Source organism: Ceratotherium simum, chromosome 33 (genome assembly GCF_057802395.1).
Source record: "Ceratotherium simum simum isolate JZ-2026a chromosome 33, ASM5780239v1, whole genome shotgun sequence".
Classification (NCBI taxonomy): Eukaryota; Metazoa; Chordata; class Mammalia; order Perissodactyla; family Rhinocerotidae; genus Ceratotherium; species Ceratotherium simum.
In genome coordinates, this window is record NC_141932.1 from 21,189,990 (window position 1) to 21,209,116 (window position 19,127).

Here is a 19,127-nt window from a genome sequence, read left to right on the forward strand (position 1 = left end):
TCGCCCCCCACTCCCTTTTAAAGGAGAGAGACAGAGAGAGGTGGAAAGTCAGGCCCAGGCCATGACAGGTGGACATGGACACATTCATTCACATGTTTGGCAAATACGGAGTGAGCCTACCAGAGGCTGGGTGGGGGCAGGCTCAGAGTGGTGATGGAGACAGATGCAAGCCAAGTGGACATCAATCAAACTGGACCCAGTCTCTGAGCTCCTGGAGCTCAGAGTGTAAAGAGGGAAACAGAGACACTAAGACAGAGAGAGAGAGCAGGAGATACAGCAACACACATACAGAATGTCAGTGAGGGTCAGAGAAAAGTCCTGCACTGTGAAGAGAGAGCCAGAGGCAGGGAGAGACCCTCCTGGTGCTGGTCAGAGCAATCAGACATCCAGAGGACCCCAACACTCCACCTGCCAGGTTTCGCTCTCTCTGTCTCTCTCCACCTGACCCCTCCTCCTCTGAGTCTCACCAGTTCTGTGTCTCTCCCCTCCTTCTGTTTCTCCCAACTCTCATCTGTGGTTGTCACAGAAAGGAGGATGAAGGAAAGGGGACTGGAGAGAAGGACACTGAGGGTCTGCAGGCGCCATAGAGACAGGAACTGGCTGATGCACAAACACACAAGCACACACAGGATCACACACAGGGACGTATACCAAGACCACGATGCAAATGCAAACACACCTTCAGGTATGAAACCATGTAAATACATATAAGTTTGCACATATGCAAAAATATACGCATAAGCACACACAGACTCATACACAGAGACACACATCATCACATTCACATAAATACAAATACCCCTTTCACGTATGAAAATCATGCAAGCACACACACGGATGCAAGCATGGATGGACAAATGTATGCAAACAAAAACACTCAATCATGGCCAAAACAAGCGGTCAGTGGATGCTCACCCATACCCACAAAAATAAACACACACACACGCACATGCACGCACACAAACTCATGTGGACCTTGGTATCTCTACCACAGTATCTCTGCCAACATCTAGGGTGATATTGCAGAGGTAGGGAATGACCAGGTTTTCGGGCTGCCAGAGCCAGAAATATGGGTCCCTTAGCTCCTCTCTTTAAAGTTCAAACTCCTGGACAATGATGAGGGAAGGGGGGGGATGGACGACCTTACATAACTGGGTGGGGAGGCAGGCTCAGGATAAAAGGCCCAGCTCAAGGCTGCAGTGGGATGGAAGGCAGTCAGAGCGAGACCATGGAGATCAGCGTGCTCCTCCTGCTTGCTCTCCTCTTGGGACTCTTGGTTCTCTTGGCCAGAGGCCGCCCAAAGGCCAAAGGCCACCTCCCGCCAGGACCCCGTCCTCTGCCCTTCTTGGGGAACCTTCTGCAGATGGACAGAAGAGGCCTACTCAAATCCATCCTGAGGGTGAGATGCAGATGAGTTGGGTCCGATGGTGGCTCCCTGCCCCCGTACTTGGGTATCACTCCCCAGAAGCAGTGAGGCGTCCTCCCAGGCTCAGGGGTGGGATGTGTGAAGGTTGGTGAGTGAGTGGCCTGAAGCTGAAGCTGGTGGATGGAGGCCAGACAGTCAGAGGTGTCCTTGCTCATTTGGAAGTGTGTGGGCACTGTCTCTAGAGCAGGCAATTGGGCAAGAAGAGGTGTCTGGGTGTGAGCCACGGGTGTAGAACTTCACCCACCTCTGCCACCCTCTGTCGTGTTCCTGGGTGCCGGCTCACCACTGGAAGAGACAGAAAAGGGGAACGTGGTAACCGTCAGGTAGGTTTCTCCTCTGCCAACAAAAGACAGCAAAGAGTGGCTCATGGCAGTGCCAGGACAATGGGGAGACAGGAGGGAGAGCAGGACAGGAGGCCAGGTGCTGAGTGCTTACCAATAATGAACATTAATGCACTGTAATAGTAGCTGACACTGTGGAGTATTTACTAGGCTCTGTGTCACTTCCAGATATGATTTCATGTTTGATGATCTATTTATTAGTTAATAATGTAATCCACCTCCATAAACCCACTACCCAATAGAGAATTGGAACACTGACAGTAACTTCCACCTGCCCTGTGCTCCTCCAACCACTTTCCCCGGCCGTGGGGACCACACTCCTGAGTCTTGGGCTGTCATCCGTTTGCTTTTTATTTTTTAAACTTTTCAAAATTTTTTGTTTATTGCAGTAACATTGGTTTATAACATTGTATAAATTTCAGGTGTACATCATTATACTTCTATTTCTGCATAGATTACATCATGTTCACCACCCAAATACTAATTACAACCCATCATCACACACATGTGCCAAATTATCCCTTTCTCCCTCCTCGCTCCCGCCTTCCCCTATGGTAACCACCAATCCAATCTCTGTCTCTATGTGTTTGTTTATTGTTGTTGTTATCTACTACTTAATGAAGGAAATCATATGGTATTTGACCTTCTCCCTCTGACTTATTTCACTTTGCATAATACCCTCAATGTCCATCCTTTGCTTTTAATAGAGAGCATTTTCTCACAGATGTGGAGGCCCCAAGTGCATATTATTTAACTTTCAGTGTCCTTAATGCATCACAAGGGCACCATGCTTTTGTGTAAACTCCTGGACTCTGTTTCTTCACTCAGAATTATGTGGCTAGGATTTATCTGTATTGATGTGGGAATTCATCAGGTCTTTTTACAACAAGAGGGCTGGGGAGGACCTATCCGCGTCATAGAGGCAGAGACAGTACATCTCAGCCTGGGGAGGGCACTTGTCCACAGTCACACAGCTGGGACTTCAGAGGGGAAGCTGGGTCCAGCACAAAGACCTTTTCATCTCCAATGCCCTCATGCACTTAAGCTACCTAAGAATTTTGGGATCACTGAATCCTTTGGGAATTTCATTAAAGCTGTGCCCTCCCTCCCCTACAAATATTCATGCACCTTTAGCATAAAATTGTGAGAGTTCCAGACCCCCTAAAGCTCTCCCATAGACCCTCCAAGTATCCTCAAGTTGTCCATGAGCCTCCATTATCATTCCATCTTTGTGGAGAGAGAGAGAGAAGAAGAGAGAGAGAGATTGAGAGAGGGAGGGAGGTAGAGGGCATGGGCTAGTGGATGTCATGATGGGACAGGTTGGGGACGGTGGAACTGCTCCTCCTCCATTCCCCTGTATGCTCCCAATTCCTTCTGGGTCAGACAGACTTGGGTTCATGTTCCAGATTCAACTCTTATTCTTTGCTCAACTCTTACTCTTGGATTCCTCCTTTGTAAAATGAGATGGTGACCACAAGAATGTGAGCCTCCTGAGACTGTTGTGAGGAACAAACGGGATATTGCATAGAGCCTGGTGTATAGTAAGCTAACTGGCAGCTACTTCAATCCACTCATTCGTCTATTAACTCATACAATAATAATTTACTGGGCACCTTCTGTATGTTGGGGAATATTTTCAGCATTGATGATGTGGCATTGGACAGGGATACAAAATAAACAAATAAGGAAATATTAGTTAGACAAGAGCTATGACTAAAATAAAGCAGAGTGATATTTTAGAAAGTGGTGAGAGCTACTTTAGATTGAGTGGTGAGGGGAAAGCTCAGTCTTGCTCTGTTTCTGAGCAGAGACCCTGAAGGAGGCAGGTGGAAGGCACCAGAGAGAGGCAGGTGTTGGTGTAAGAACCCTAAAACAGGGGGCAAGCTCAGCATGTTTGGGGGACAACACAGAGGCTGGATCTGAGTGAGTGAAGGGGCGAGTGGGAGGAGAAGTCAGAGGGGTGGTGGGGCCACGTTATGTAGGGCCGTGTGGTCCAGGGTGAGACTTCAGGTGTTATTCTCCGTGCAGTGTGAGCGTTGGAGGTTTTGGAGCAGGTTAGTGATATTAACTCACGTTTTAAGGAGGTTACTCTAGCTTCTGGATTGGTGTGGGGTGGGTGGGTGGTCAAACAATTGTAGGGAGGACAGGAATGAAAGTAGGGAGACCAGTGAGGAGGCTTTGCAGAGATTAATGTAAGTTTTAAGTAAACTTAACCCTTTTATGATTTCAAGTCAACGTTTTATTGAAGTTTAACATCACTCTACAAAAGCGCACGAATCATAAGTGTGCACCTCAGTGAATATTCTCAAATGAACATACTCATGTAAATGACATACAGGTAAGTAACAACATGGCCTGTCCCTGCAAACCTCCCTCATGCACCCATCCCAGTCACTACCTTCTTACTATCCTGACACCATAGGTCTGTGTTATCTGTTATTGAACATAATATAAGTAGAATTAGGATGGATGGACTCTTAGTCTAGTTGCTTTCACTCAACATTATGTCTGAGAGTTTCATTCGTGTTGTTGGGCATAGCAATGGTTTGTTCTTTTTCATTGTTGTATAGTATTGCATGGCATGAGTGCATCATTACATATTTATTCTGTATCGATGGTGCTGAACATTTCATTAGTAAGGTTCCTAAGAATCTCCTTGTTCATATTTTTGGTGAATCCACATGCATATTTTTGCTGTGCATCTTGTTTAGAGTGTATATCCTGACTCACTAAGTAAACATGCATTTGTAAGTACAGCTGGGGAGTTTCCCAAGTGGCTGTACTGATGTTATGATTTTTCAAATTTCATGATCACTTCAGAAGGCCCTCTCTTTCCCTTCATGTCTTCCAGGTGGTCAGTTCAGGGTGGTTCTCTGGGGAATTTGTCAGGAGGAAGATGGCAGGTTGAAGTTGGTTCACAAGAAAGAAGATTCTTCAGTTACGATGTCAGAGAGGTCTATAGACTCAGGGGTTTGGGCAAGAGTGTTACTAGAAATATTTAAACATCAGGGCACCAATCATGTGGATCGTGGCTGGGTCTTGGATTAACTTTGTAGTTGCTGAGTCCTGAGGTAGAAGGTCTCGGGGGGAGCAGCTATTTATCTATTGTGAGTCTTTTGATGGTATAACAATTAGGATGGCCACAGAGGTGCACACTGACTAACAGCAAGCCCGTGGGTGGCTATCGTTGGCAGCTCCAAGAGAAATATGGGGACGTCTTTATGGTGTACCTGGGTCCAAGGCCTGTGGTCATGCTGTGTGGGACAGAGGCCATCCGGGAGGCCCTGGTGGACCAAGCTGAGGCCTTCTCTGGCCGAGGAAAAATCGCTGTTGTTGAGGAAGTCATCCAGGGATATGGTAAGGACCTCAGAAGAACTGAGTAGGGGCAGGATGGAGGAAGGGGATTGGGGAGGTGAGTCTGGGAAGGCAGGATAAGCGCTCAAGAGGGACCCAGAGTCGTCTTCTAACTTCTACAACCCCAGGTGTGGTTTTTGCCAACGGGGAACGTTGGAGGACCCTTCGCCGATTCTCTCTGGCCACCTTGAGGGACTTCGGGATGGGAAAGCGGAGTGTGGAGGAGCGGATTCAGGAGGAGGCTCAGTGTCTGTTGGAGGAGCTGCGGAATACCAAGGGTGAGCCCCGGGGGACGGGGAGGAAAGAAGGACAGTGAATCAGGAGAGAAGTGTAGTGCACAGCAACAGAAAGACAGAGGGGTAGAGGTGGGCAGAGAAAGAGAGGTGGAGAGAGAGAAAGACAGAGCCTGAGAGACCATCAGACTGGGGGACAGGGCCAGAGAGAGGAGCATGGAGACGGACAGAGATGAGCAGTAGACGGACACGGGGAGCCAGAAGAGATGTGGGGTGTGTAGTGTTGACAACAACCCAAAGACATAGGCTAAGAAATTAGCATGCTGTTTACTGACATTCAGGGAAACCAATGCATGGCTTAATTGTATCTATCAAAGAAAAAACGAGACTTAAATAAAAGAAAGTAGAGAGAGAAAAGTGAAAAGTATAGACATTTTGAAAATGAGGAACTGAGTTTTCCTTTCTTTGCATAAACAGCTGATGAGCTGGCAGTGAGCAAAGAGGGCAGACGGGTATTCTGCTCTCAGGCAGCTGGATGGGCCATCAAAGAAGCACTTCTGGTTGTTTGTGGATTCTCCATCAAAGAGTGTTTATGAGACACAAATGTGACAGTGTCCTTTCTTAAGAGATTTCAAGACATAAGTGTGGAGACTGGGAGGGAGATGCAGAGGCAGAGAAACAGGGAGCAACAGAAGAATAGAGCCAGAGGGCTGAGAAGAAAGACGGGAAGAAACAGAGTGACACAGAGAGACAGAGAAAGAGACAAAGACAGAGATGGGGAGACCAAGACCACGAGAGACACGCAGAGACAAGAGAGAGAGTAGAAGAGGCTCGGAGAGACAGAAAGAAAAAAGTCAGAAAGAAAGTGAGGCAGAAAAAATTGGAGAGACAGACAGACAGGCTCAGCAAAGGGTCTGCAGGAGAACAAGGGAAGATGGATGGGTGAGACCCAGAGAGAGTGGCTGCACCCACCTGACATTCCCCGGGCTCACAGCCCACCCTCCCTCCAACCGGGCCAAGTCTGTCTACACAGACATCAAGTAACAAGTGCAGAATGATTCCTGAAGACCAGAGCCTGACAGGTGGGGAGAAGAGATGAAGAGGTAGTGACAGATAAGGGACAGGGGGAGCAGAGGTTTTTAACTTGCACATGTGATTAACTGAACCCCTGCACTGCACAACCCCTGTCCCTGGGACTGAACTCTCCCTGCTCCCAGAGTCAGAGCTGGAGCCTGAGCGGGGACTGACCACACAGCCCTGTAGCTGGGCTGCCGGGGTCAAATCCTGGCCCCAGTGAGGAGTAGCTGGGGAACTCTTGTCAAATGACATAACTTCTCCGTCTGCCCATCTATGAAATGGGGGTAATAACAGAAGTGTGCATTCCTCACAGGGTTGCTGTGGGGAAATTAAGTAAAACAATATATGAAGTGTTTAGAGTAGGGCCTGGCACATAATATGGTCTGACATCTGTTAGCTGTTCCTGGTCCTGTCTTCTCCATCATTACTGAGCGATGGAGGACAGTCACACAGAGCTGGGGCAGCAGCCAAATACTCTCTAGGCCTTTGAGTCTGTGTCCAATGACCTTCACCTCCTCCCCCTAGGAGCCTTCCAGGATCCCACCTTCTTCTTCCAAGCCATCACCGCCAACGTCATCTCCTCCATTGTCTTTGGAAAACGCTTCTCCTACAGAGATCCTGAGTTCCTGCGGCTCCTGGACTTGTTTTACCAGTCCTTTGCACTCATCAGCTCCTTCTCCAGCCAGGTCAGGAAGAGGCTGAGGTACAGTGGTGATGAGGGAGCATCCAGAGCAGGGGAAAGGAGTGATCTGCTTTGAGGGCCAGAAATGCAGCTTAGGTCTGGAAGAAGGGCAGAGACACAGGGAGATACAGGGACACTGAGACCTGCTGGGAGGGACAGTTGGTGAGACAGGGACTGAGATACTAAGAGAAAGAAAGAGGAGTGATGAGGGAGGCAGAAATAGAGAGAGAGAGACTAAGAAATGTGGACTTGGAAGAGAGAGGAGAGAAAAGGAGAGGAAAAGAGAGAAGACAGAGAGAAAACAGGACAAAGAAGGGCAGACATGAAGAGATCCTGAGACAGGCAATTGAAAACAGAGTTTGTGTGCATGTGTGTGTGTGTGTGTGTGTGTGTGTGTGTGTGTGTGAGACGGGGGCGGGGGAGAGAGAGAGAGAGAATGAATCAGGCTTTCAGGCTCTCTACTCTTCTGTCCCTGCTTCCCCTGGATCTTTGCCTCTGTCTTTGGCAAAACTCCTCACTTGATGAAATCCAAAGATCAATGAAAATAAGAAACTGCATTTCTTCATTTCCCCCTTTCTCCTCCTTCTTTATGTTTTTAGAAATTGTCTCCCAAATTATAAAGGAATACGCTCCTCTTTTAAAACAAAATAATGAATTTTCTCTTTCTCAACTAATCTGGAAATACATCTATTGTATATTAACTTAAAAAAATTAAATGGCACAACATACACATGGCCATTGTTCTTCACCAGGTGTGTGTCACATTCACGGGTTAGACTGTTACAAATCTGGAATGCGGTCCCAGGGTGAGGATCTGAGACAAGCCCAAGAGGTGGTTTCAATTATCTCTTCCCCTAGAGAACCATGGAAATAGAAATGTCTGGAAGCTGATCCACTAAAAAGTTAACAGTGGTTGTCTTTAGAGGGAGGGATTAACAAGGAATTTTACATTGATATGTTTTTAATCTTTTGCTATTATTTGCAATGACTTGACTATTACATTTATTATCAGACATAACAGTAAAAATATGTTCCACATAAATAAATAGTCATAAACCACCAATAGGCTCATCTTGTGTCAACATCCTGTTATCAATATCTTACACAGCAAGGGAGATGCAGGAGGTGGAAAGAGTCAGAGAGAGATTTGAGCAAAACAGGTAAACTGGCTGAGGTAGGCAAGAGAAGCCCAGAGAGATGATGATAAGAGGAGACACACAGAGATAAGGAGAGGTGGAAAGGAGAGATGGAGAGGTGGGGCAGAGACCAACAATAAGACAGAAGGATGAGAGAGGAAGATGCAGAAAGAGAAAAATGAGAGAAAAACAGATCAAGGGAGACATAGAATCAGTGTCTGAGGGACTCAGATATAAATATATATATAGAGAGAAAATGAGACAGAGAAACAGAGAGACAGAGACAAACAGATAAAGACAGAGGGAGACAGAGATTCCCCTAGGAGGTATAAAGGTCCAACAGGGCTGCCCCTTCTGTGACCTCAGCCCCAGGAGGACCTCACATCCCCTTCTCTACCTCCTGCCTCAGGTGTTTGAGCTCTTCCCCAACTTCCTGAAGCACTTTCCTGGCACACACAGGCAAGTCTACAAAATCCTGCAGGAAATCAACGCCTTCATTGCCCGCAGTGTGGAGGAGCACCGTAAAACCCTGGACCCCAGCAACCCCCGGGACATCATTGATACGTACCTGCTGCGCATGGACAAAGTGGGGTTTGGGAGAGGGGAGCTGGATGGGAGGGGAAAGAGGAAAAATGGGGGTTGAGAACAAGATGGCGGAAAGGTTTAGAGGGTGGGGAAGAGGAGGAGGGAAGTACAGAGGGTGAGGAAGGGAGATTAGGAAAAGGGAGGGGAGATGCAGGAGGGAATGGAGTGGGAGATGAAAGGAAGGAGAAAGTAGGGAAGAGAGAAGAGAGAGATACTGGAAATACAGGACAGGGGACAATAATACAGCAACAGGTGAAAAGACCCACAGAGGCAGAAAGAGACTGAGAGAAGAAGAGAGACAAACACATCAAAGAGATGGACAGAGAGCTTGAAACAGAGCCAGACAGAGTGAAGAGAGACTTAGAGAGACAGAAACAGAGATACTTGGTTGGACATGCAGATGACAGAGAATAGGAAAATGAGCCAGACAGTATGAGAGACCCAGAAACAGGTGGAGGGCAACCTGAGACAGGTGTGTGGGGTGAGGGTCCAGCCTCCCCTGACACGAGCCCTACCCTTCTGGGCACAGGAGAAGTCTGACCCAAACAGTGAGTTCCACGAGCAGAACCTCATCCTCAATACTCTCGCGCTCTTCTTCGGGGGCACTGAGACCACCAGCACCACTCTCCGCTATGGATTCCTGCTTATGCTCAAATACCCCCACATCACAGGTGGGCAGACTTGGGACAGCCAGGCAAGAGAGGTCTTCTGACCCCTTTTGGAATGCAGAAGTGGGACTAGGAGTCCTTCATCAATGAGAGAGGGTGTGTTCCATTCTTCTGGCTGGATCACTGCAGGTTTTGAAGGAGCTCTCAACTGGGCCAGTCCTGTTGGTGGATGGATGAATGAAGAATCTGTCAATCTGTTCTCCCACTGTTTTCTATGATCCCTTAAAAATCAACTCATGCATCCACACAACCATCCACCCATCCATCCATCCATCCATTCATCTGTCCGTCCTTTTATTTCTTAATTAACCTGTATGCTCAGATACTTTTATCTATGATTTATCCAAAAGCATGCACTTCATTCTTTATTTGGATTAACTGATTCATCTATTCGTCCTTTGAAATGATGATGAATTCAACGAACTATTTGTCATTGATTCATTGGCTCATTCATTCATTCATGCATCCATCTGTCCTTCTTTAAGCTAGGTATTATGCTTTAATCCTTCCATCAGTCAGTCCTTCAATTCATACTTCATCCATCTATTCCTTCATTTGTCCATTTAATAATTCACTCATTTATGCATTCTTGATTTGGTCATCTGTCATTAAATGCATCCTTTTATTTATTGGTTTTTTTACTCATTCTTTCTCTAATTTACTCATTCCCTTATTTCTCCATAAATCTAGCCATTCATACATTCACATGATTTATTGATCTATGGACCATTTATTAATTAATAATTCATTAATTCATCTATTGATTGATAAGTAAATACATACATTTATTAACATTCTTCTATTCATGAATCTTTCCATTCTTGAATCGGTCCGTTGGTTGATTGATTGATTGATGTATTCATTTACGTATCCAGTTGTTCATGGGTTAATCTATTGATCTATTTCACTGTCATATTCCTGAGGACCTAGCACAGTGCCTCATCTATCATACATACAAAATAAGTATTAGTTCATTGTCTACTCTTCTCGGAGAATTTTTATAGATTCATAGCCTAGAGTTGTTAATCTGAAATTCTATGCAAAATTGTGGCACCTGTGGGCATGTGTGTGTCTGTGTTTACCTGTGCATGTGGGGAAAGCATCCATAATATTCACTAGATTTCAGTGGGTAAGAAATCTTGTTGCTTCCTCCATCCTCCCCCCACCTCAAGCTGGTTGCTCTGAGGGGTGTCAATAATCTAACCTTTTACTATAGGTATTTCCTTGCTTGTTGGCCCATTGATCAGTGTCCCCGCTGAAATGAGGTTCACTGGTCCCACTCTTCTGTGCAGAGAGAATCCACAAGGAGATTGATCAGGTGATTGGCTCACAACGCCCTCCAGCCCTCGATGACCGAGCCAAAATGCCATACACTGACGCAGTCATCCATGAGATTCAGAGATTCTCGGACCTCCTCCCCATGAGCCTGCCCCACGTGGTCACCAAAGACACTTACTTCCGAGGGTACATCATCCCGAAGGTGAGGCCAGCTGGGCTCCTGCATGCCTCCAGAGTGGGCATCCTGGGTTCTCTTCATCTCCAAACATAACATCCTGTTGGTTTTATGACTAGGGGCCTCTTGTTTTGAATTTGGGGTGGAGTGGGGAAGAGAAAGACAATATTTTGCTCCTATGACCCTCCCTCAGGGCACTGAAGTTTATCCCATTCTGAGCTCTGCTCTCCATGACCCACGTTACTTTGAAAAACCAGACGCCTTCAACCCTGACCACTTTCTGGATGCCAATGGGGCACTGAAGAAGAATGAAGCTTTTATTCCCTTCTCCACAGGTAAGGTGGACCCGTACTCCCTTTCCCAGACACCAGAATGCAGATGCTATCCCCTCCTTGAGACAATCAGGGAGAGGTCTTTGTTTATTGAGCAGTGAATGTATACCAGTTGCCTTACCTGCATTAACTTGCTCCATCTTCACTACAACCCTAGAGGGGGCTTGAGAAGTTTGATCGCAAAGGCGCATCTTGGTTAGCTGGACCCTGGGCAGGTATTTTAACCTCTCCACATCTCAGCATAAAATATCTGTTGTTAATTATTTATAGCACAATGCTCTATTGGGGGCTGAAGATAATGTATTGGACACACCACATAGAGACATTTCCTGCCTCATGAAATTTACGGTCCAGCAGGAGAGATGGGCATTCATAGTACAGTCACACAATAATAACTAACTAAAAGAATTAATGCTTGCAATATGCTTAGAATGGGTTGACACAAAGTAAATGCTCATGGGGCAATTGTTATTATTATAATAATCATAATTGTCATAAGTGCTGTAAAGGGGGTGTTGGGAGCATGGAATAGGAGGTACTGACAACTCTTGGTAGGTTAGTGAGGAAAAGCTTACTTGAAGCACTGGCTTCTAAGCTAAGACATCATGGCTGACCATCAACCAGCTACTGGAAAGAGTGTTTCAAGCAGAGGGAACAGCAAGGGAAGAGCCTAAAGGTGGAGATAGCATGGTGCATTGAGAAACTTGAAGAAACCAGGCTGTCTGGGGTATGGATTAAGGAAGGGGATAAGGGCAAAGAGCTCATCTGGAGGGCCCTGAAAGTTGGGGAGAGTTTGGCTTAATCCTGATGGCACTCGGGAGCCAGGGAGGGTCCTGACATCCTCTGATGTGTCTCTATCCCAGTTCCCCACTCAGTGGCCTCATCCAGAGAAAACCTCTAGCCCCAGGGTCCTCTTCATTTAGGAGAAAGGAAGACTGGAGAATCAAGTCCCGAGTCTTGATTTCCATCAGTGACTTCAGTGAACCAGGGCTCTGGCTCTGCCCAGTGCAATGGCCTCCTCCCTCATTTCATCTTAAGTGAGAGTTGGGGGCTATGTGGTGGGCTGAGGGTCAAACCTCCATTCAATAGTCCTGACCTATGTTTAGAGAGAGGCAGAGAGGTGGGGAAACAAGGACAGAGACAGACAGAGAAGGACAGAGTGAGTGAGAAACAGAGAGGGGAACAGAGAGACACAGCAGGACATAGACACAGGGAAGACAGCAGTGGAAAGAGACAGGGTGAATGTCAGACAAGAGAGGAAGGAGAGGAGAGAGAGTGAGAAGGAAAAGAACGAGGGAGGAGGGGAGGGGACGAGGGAAAGGGAGAAGAAGAGGGAGAGAAACAGAAAAGCAAACAAGGGGAAAAAGAGAGTGACATAAGCAGAGAAGAAGAAATAGTAAAGGAGAGAAACGTTACCTGTAGATGGGGATGAAAAATGAGACAGAGAGAGTTGCAGACAGAATCAGACCCAAATGGACAGAGATAGGGAGGTAAACAACAGGAAGAAAGCAGAAAAAAGGAGACAAACAGAAGAGAGACAGAGAACCAGGGCCTGACAGGAGGTATAGACAGAAAAAAACCGAGGCTGACTGCTATGGGCAGAAAGAAAGGCAAGCCGAGCCAAACAGGTGTTAAAGCCAAACGTATACCAAAGTGTTTTCACGTGGACAGCCCCAGGGATGCAGAGGATGGGCAGGGAGGGATACAAGAGGTGTCATGCTGTTCTGAAAAACCTGGGTCACAGAACCAGTTAAACATGAACAGCCAGCCCTGAGCTCTGCCCTGAGTACTTCTAAGCTCATGTCCCCTAACTTCTGGAAGTTCCAGAAAGATGTGGACCCTTCCCCAGATAGCTCCACACAGGCACAAGGTCTATAAACTTGAAAGGTCTAGGAAATGCCTGGAAACCCATCCTTGATATGACCTCCCAAGGTTGTCAGCTTGCAGATGAAAAACACGGAGGTAAAGGAGGAGGCTCTCAGTGTCTCTGCGTGGGTTTTCAGCTCCTTTTCTCCTCATTTCTCTCCAAGCCCGTGGTTCATAAACTATTGGGGGTGGGTGTGAGAATCTGATGGAAGCCATAGATCCCCCTCTCATAGTCATCAATCTCATTCACAATTTTATGCACAATTTGGGAATTTCTCTGAAATCTTGAAGTGCGTGGCTCTCAGGCTGAGATAAGAAGACGTCCAAGAGATAGACAAACATGCTCAGTGTAAGAGACACACTCCCACCACACATACCCAGACACAAACAGAAAGCACTAACTACATATACAGGATCCTAAATCTGGGTCAGAATAGAATTCTAGTCTAAGAATTTTTACAAATATTAAATTCTTCATCCTCATAATAGCCCTCTGAGATAGGTACCCCCATATTAGAAATGAAGGACATAGAAAATGTTATATCAGAAATACCCACACACCTATATGTGGAGGCAGACACACACACACACATCCAACCAGAACTGGGTCCTTAGAGTCTGTGGGGACAACAAACCTTTTGGAAACCTAAAAGAAGCTACAAATTCTCTCCTGGAAAAATGTGCAAAACACATCCACCCAAGGTTTACACTTGGATTCACAGGGTTTGGGAACTTCCTAAAATCAACCCTAAAATGCAGTTTAAAGGTGAATCCCATGTAAATATGTTGCAATGGAATCAGGTGTCTGGGCTTTGGGATGTGACAAGGCAAAGAACGTGCATCTGCCCCATGCCCACATTGATCATCATCTGTGCCCACAGGGAAGCGCGTTTGTCTCGGCGAAGGCATTGCTCGTATGGAATTATTCCTCTTCTTCACCACCATCCTCCAGAACTTCTCTGTTGTCAGCCCCGTGGCTCCTGAGAACATCGACTTCACTCCCCTGGAGAATGGTGTGGGCAAACTGCCCCCAAAGTACCAGATCAGCTTCCTGCCCCGCCGAGGGCACTGAGGGAAGGGAGTTGAAGGATTCCAGGGTCATAAAGTATCCCCACCTCTGCAGAGAATGTCCCCTGACTGTCTCCATGTCTTCCTACCTCTGAGAGAACCTTTGTAAGCCTTTGTCCTCCCCCTCCATGGTTGCCACCTCCATGGGAAAGTGCTTTCTGTGGTCTTGCCTCCTTCCATCAAGCTGCAGCTCTTCTAAAGAATCAAGGAGGTGTTTTCCTTTTCTCTGTTAATGCAATTCCAGAAGTAGTGTACATATAGAAACAGGGCCCAAAAGTGTGAACTTGGATCAGGGTTTCTGAAGCTGTACCTATGAGGCCACGGCTCACCCTGAGGAGCTTCTCCCTTCCCCAGAACAACCACAGCTGCCACTTATCAACTCCTTGTGATCCATGATCTCTGCATACATGACCATGCTTGAATCCTCCTCCTGTTATCCCTCTTTGGTGGGTGCAACAATCACACGCACTTTACAGATGAGTAAACAGTGGCCGGGCAGCAGCATCAGCTGTCTAAGGTCACAAGGCTGGTGAGTGGAGGAGGAAGATTCACACTCTGTCTGCCTGGATCTAGAACTCAAACTCTTCACCACAGCTCCTTCTCCCCCCACATATATTTTAAAATAAAGGTGACACTCACACAACATAAAGTTCACCATTTTAACGTGTATCATTCAATGACATTTAGTTCATTCATAATGTTGTGCATCCACGACAACTATCTAGTTCCAAACACTTTCATCACCCAGAAGAAAACCCCGTACCCATTAGCAGTCACTCCCCATTTCCCCTTCCCTTCAGCCCCTGGAAAATACCAGTCTGCTTTCTGTCTCCGTGGATTTGCATTCTCTGGACATTTCAAATAAATAGAATCCCACAATATGTGATCTTTTGTGTCTGGCCTCTTTCACTTAGCAGAGCATAAGTACAAAAGCTTTTAATTAACTATCAGGTTGCCATTTAAGGTTTTTCTGATACTATGTTTGTTTATTCAATCCACACGATAGATAGATATAGTTCTAATGTTCAGAGGTCATCTGATATTACTAACTATGATCTTGAAGCCTGGCCAATAGCCAATACTATTAATGGTACAAGAAATGGTTATTCCTTTTCTGTTGCTCAAAATACTCAATTATCCCCAACACTTTGCCACTAAACAAAAGAAATTGAATTTTACGATAAGAACTATGGGATGTTTCACACAAATCTGGGATGGATTTGTCTGTCTCACTGCTAGTGATGGGTCTTTAAGTACGTGAGCACCTTTACACTGGAACAGAGAAACCATTCCAAACAAAACTTACCTAACTGTACCCACAACATGGGATGGATACCCCTGGAGTCATGTCAAAATACTATCATTCTTGAAGAAATTGATTGGTTTGGAACAGACTGGTCTCAAAGTACAGACATGTATTGGGTGGCACCCATAGGAACTCAGTGGTCTTGTGGAACAAATCTGTGCCTTGGCTACCACCTGGATAGCTAGGAAGCTGTGCTCTGGGGTTCCCTTAGATGCAGGGAAGGATTCATCCTAAGTTAACAACTGTTGCCCATCTTCCTCTCCTTAAGGACAGATAGACTCATTCATTGTTCCATTGGTGTGACCACTTAGCAGCTGTATTTGTTCTCCTCATAGGATTAGAAGATGTCACATCCCATGTAGAAGCCCTGACTAGATTAACTCAACAGGCCCTTGCCAGTATCCAAACAGGACTAGCTTTATTGAGTACTGAGATGTCCTTAATGAGAAAGGCTGTCCATCAAAATAGAATGGCCTTAGATACTCTAACTTCATCCCAAGGTGTCACATGTGCTATAATTCAAACTGAATGTTGTGTTTTTATACCTGATGAGTTTTCCAATGTGTCATCTCTGTTAAAACACATGAAAAAACAGGTGATACCCTAAGCGACCCCTCACAAAGTCTCAATTTATTTAGTTGGCTCTTTTCAGATATTGGTTCCCTTCTGTGATCTGATTACAATTCCTATTTTTGTTACTTCTTGGAATTCTTGTACTAATCATGCTAATCAAGCTAATAACGGTTTTCTTTGCTTATTGTTGCAAGAGTGATATGCAAGCTAGACTAATGATTGCTTGACAACTTGAGATGGTCGATCAATCTGACATTTTGAACAACCTTCTTTCTCTGATAAGGATTAAGCTTAAGACTTATTCCTCTCAACTAAACACTTTACTATCATTACTACTAAATCTTCTCTATAGTTGTTAACTGTTATAAGTGATAACTACAAAATCTTGTTGAACTGTATGTACAGTGTTTGTGCAACAATCTAAAATTATTGACCTATGGAAGGCTTCCCTTATCAGGATATACCACTATGTCTGCTCACTAAGCTCAGCTATTTTTCCCTCAACATGGGTAACTGGGTGAACCAATAAAATAAAAGCCCAGCTCTGAGGGACATGATGGACCCAGGGCAGGCAGCAACCACCCCGGCAAGAAGGGACAATAACTTGATCGTCATTGCTTTCTATCAAAATATTATCGGTCATAAAGGGAAAAATGATGAAAATAATAATAGGAAGAAGCTGTCACATATCGGCATATGGGGAAGTCATTCTGGTTTAAATCTGATTTGGCATAAAACTTTATCCCAGAGCAGCCTGATTTGTGTCCCTCTGCACATACATTGTACATCTGCTTCAAACATTTTCTGAAAGCAGAGAAGGCATTCTTTAAAGATACAGATGAATGTCTCCCTTTCTGTGATGCCCATACCAGTAGTTCTTTGAAGACAAGCCTTTCCTAACAGAAAACCAATATCAAGTTGACCTGCTGAGAATGTGCTCAACTGTGGCAAATCGTCTCCTTGTGATTTTAAGGAAAAAGTTATATTTCTGTGCTGCTGCTGTATGTTCTTTGTTCTGAAATCTTATATAACCACGCTGTAAACCACACTTCCCCAGAGTGCTTTCTTCCCTGGGGAAGAGAGTGCTTCCAGGCCAGCTCTCACATTAACTCTTTAAATACCTCTCTTACCTATAGATTGGTTATTGATTATTTGCATCAACAGTGGGTATCCAGAAGCCTGTGGGTACCAATGCAAACAGACATACCAATTGTTTTCCTTAATTTTAGAGCTGCACATTTCCAATTCAATTTTAAGAAAGGATAGTTTGGGGAGATCAAAAGTTCCCCATAATGGCCATTGCAATTCTGGACTGCTTTTGTTCTGTTTGGCACTCTTAGTTTAAAATGTGCATTTAGGGGGCCTGAAGTTCTTAAAACATAAACCAGGATGGGGTTCCGGAAAGAGAGTTTCGCTCAGAACCTTTAGATGACTGTTATCCCATTTCTGAAATTTCCTCTGAAAATGCAAGAAAGTTGCTCAAGTTCTAGCCCAATCCCCAAAGGAATCTAAAAACAAAAGAAAAGTTGCTGGATTTATTTTGAAAGAAAAAGCTGTCATTCCAAAAGGAATCTGATAACCAAAGAAAAACTCCTGGATTTTCAGCAAGCCCAAGTCCCAAAAGAAACTGTGCTACACTCAGAAAACAAATGAGTAATCACCAAAGACAATGTCATGAACCCAAGGACAGAGCCTTGAACTAAGAGGACCAAGTACCTCCCCCAAGAGGACAAAGCCTCTCCCATTTCCGAATAAAATCTGAGAGCTCAAAACTCAAGGAGAGCAGAGTTCATCATCTGAGAGAAGACTCACCAAACTGAAAGCAGGTGGCAACACACATAAGCAATAAGCACGAGGGGTTCCGTGTGGGTACCTTGCTCAATTCTGGTGGTCACTGTCTCTAGGAGATCGCCTCCTTTGGACCCACTTTTCTGAAACCACATATATGTCAACTAAAATGGCAAATTCACCTGTTATTTTATTTGAAAATGGGTTTATTTGGGAATAACCAAAAGGATTGCAATTCGGAATGTGCATACTACAGCAAATCATAGGCAAATTCAGAAAACCAAGGGTGTGGAGCATGATTTTATAGAGAAAAAGGGGGAGTAGGGAGGGGATGTTCTAAACTGAAAGTCCATTGGAGGACAGTAACAGTTCAGAGCAGTGACAGCTTCTCCTTGGCTGAGCTGTGGTGTTTCTCATTGGCTGGGCTCTTGCCTGCTGGGGAGAGAAATCTCCTCTCAGTAGTAAAGTACTTTCACTTCCTGTCAGAGATGCAAGCGTCTGTCTGTCTCTTCCTGTTTGCTGTAATTGATGACATGTGATAGGATGTGAGAGCTCCCCCTACAGGCCTTCCTCACTCCAATTTAGTTAGGGTTTCTTTTATTAATTTCCACTGTTAATAAATTAATAGTGTCCTGTTCCATGCACTCTTCTTTCCATGTGACACTGTCATGCCCCAACTGAGATGTCCTCTTTTCCCCTTCACTTGAATCTGAGTGGAATTTATAACTGCTTTGAGCAAGAGAATCCAGTGGAAGTGATGCTCCATGACTTCAAAGGCAAGGTCATAAAAGGCAGTACAGCTTCCACCTGGTTCTCACTTGGGATCATTTGCTCTGCTCTCCACTCATTGATTCCCCATGAGACTGGTTCCAGCACTCAATCTCACCATATTGGAGAAGTACTGATACATGCTACAATGTGGATGAACCTTGAAAATATGATGAATTAAAGAAGCCAGACACAGGCCACTTTACTGTTTGACTCCATTTGTATGAAACTTCCATAACAGGTAAGTTCACAGAGACAGAAGCATACTAGTGGTGCCAGGGGCTTGAGGGAGGGAAGAATGGGAACTGACTTCTTAATGGGTATAGAGTTTCCTTTTAGGGTGATGAAAATGTTTGGGCATAGAGATGACAATTTTACAACATTGTGGTTGCAAAAAATGCCATTGAATTATACCCTTTAAAGTGGTTAATGGTTGATTTTCTGTTTTGTGAAGGAGACCTAGGAGGCCTC

At 45.3% G+C, this 19,127-nt stretch overlaps 1 protein-coding gene across 1 annotated transcript; it reads left to right on the forward strand.

The window, feature by feature from the left end:
* The first annotated feature begins 1,228 nt into the window (after positions 1-1,228).
* LOC101390876 (cytochrome P450 2B11-like) lies at positions 1,229-14,225 on the forward strand. Its single transcript, XM_004441610.3, has 9 exons — positions 1,229-1,399; positions 4,962-5,124; positions 5,250-5,399; positions 6,957-7,117; positions 8,659-8,835; positions 9,364-9,505; positions 10,795-10,982; positions 11,149-11,290; positions 14,035-14,225. The coding sequence occupies exons 1-9, from the start codon at positions 1,229-1,231 to the stop codon at positions 14,223-14,225; spliced, it is 1,485 nt and encodes a 494-aa protein (XP_004441667.1).
* The last annotated feature ends 4,902 nt before the right edge of the window (positions 14,226-19,127 follow it).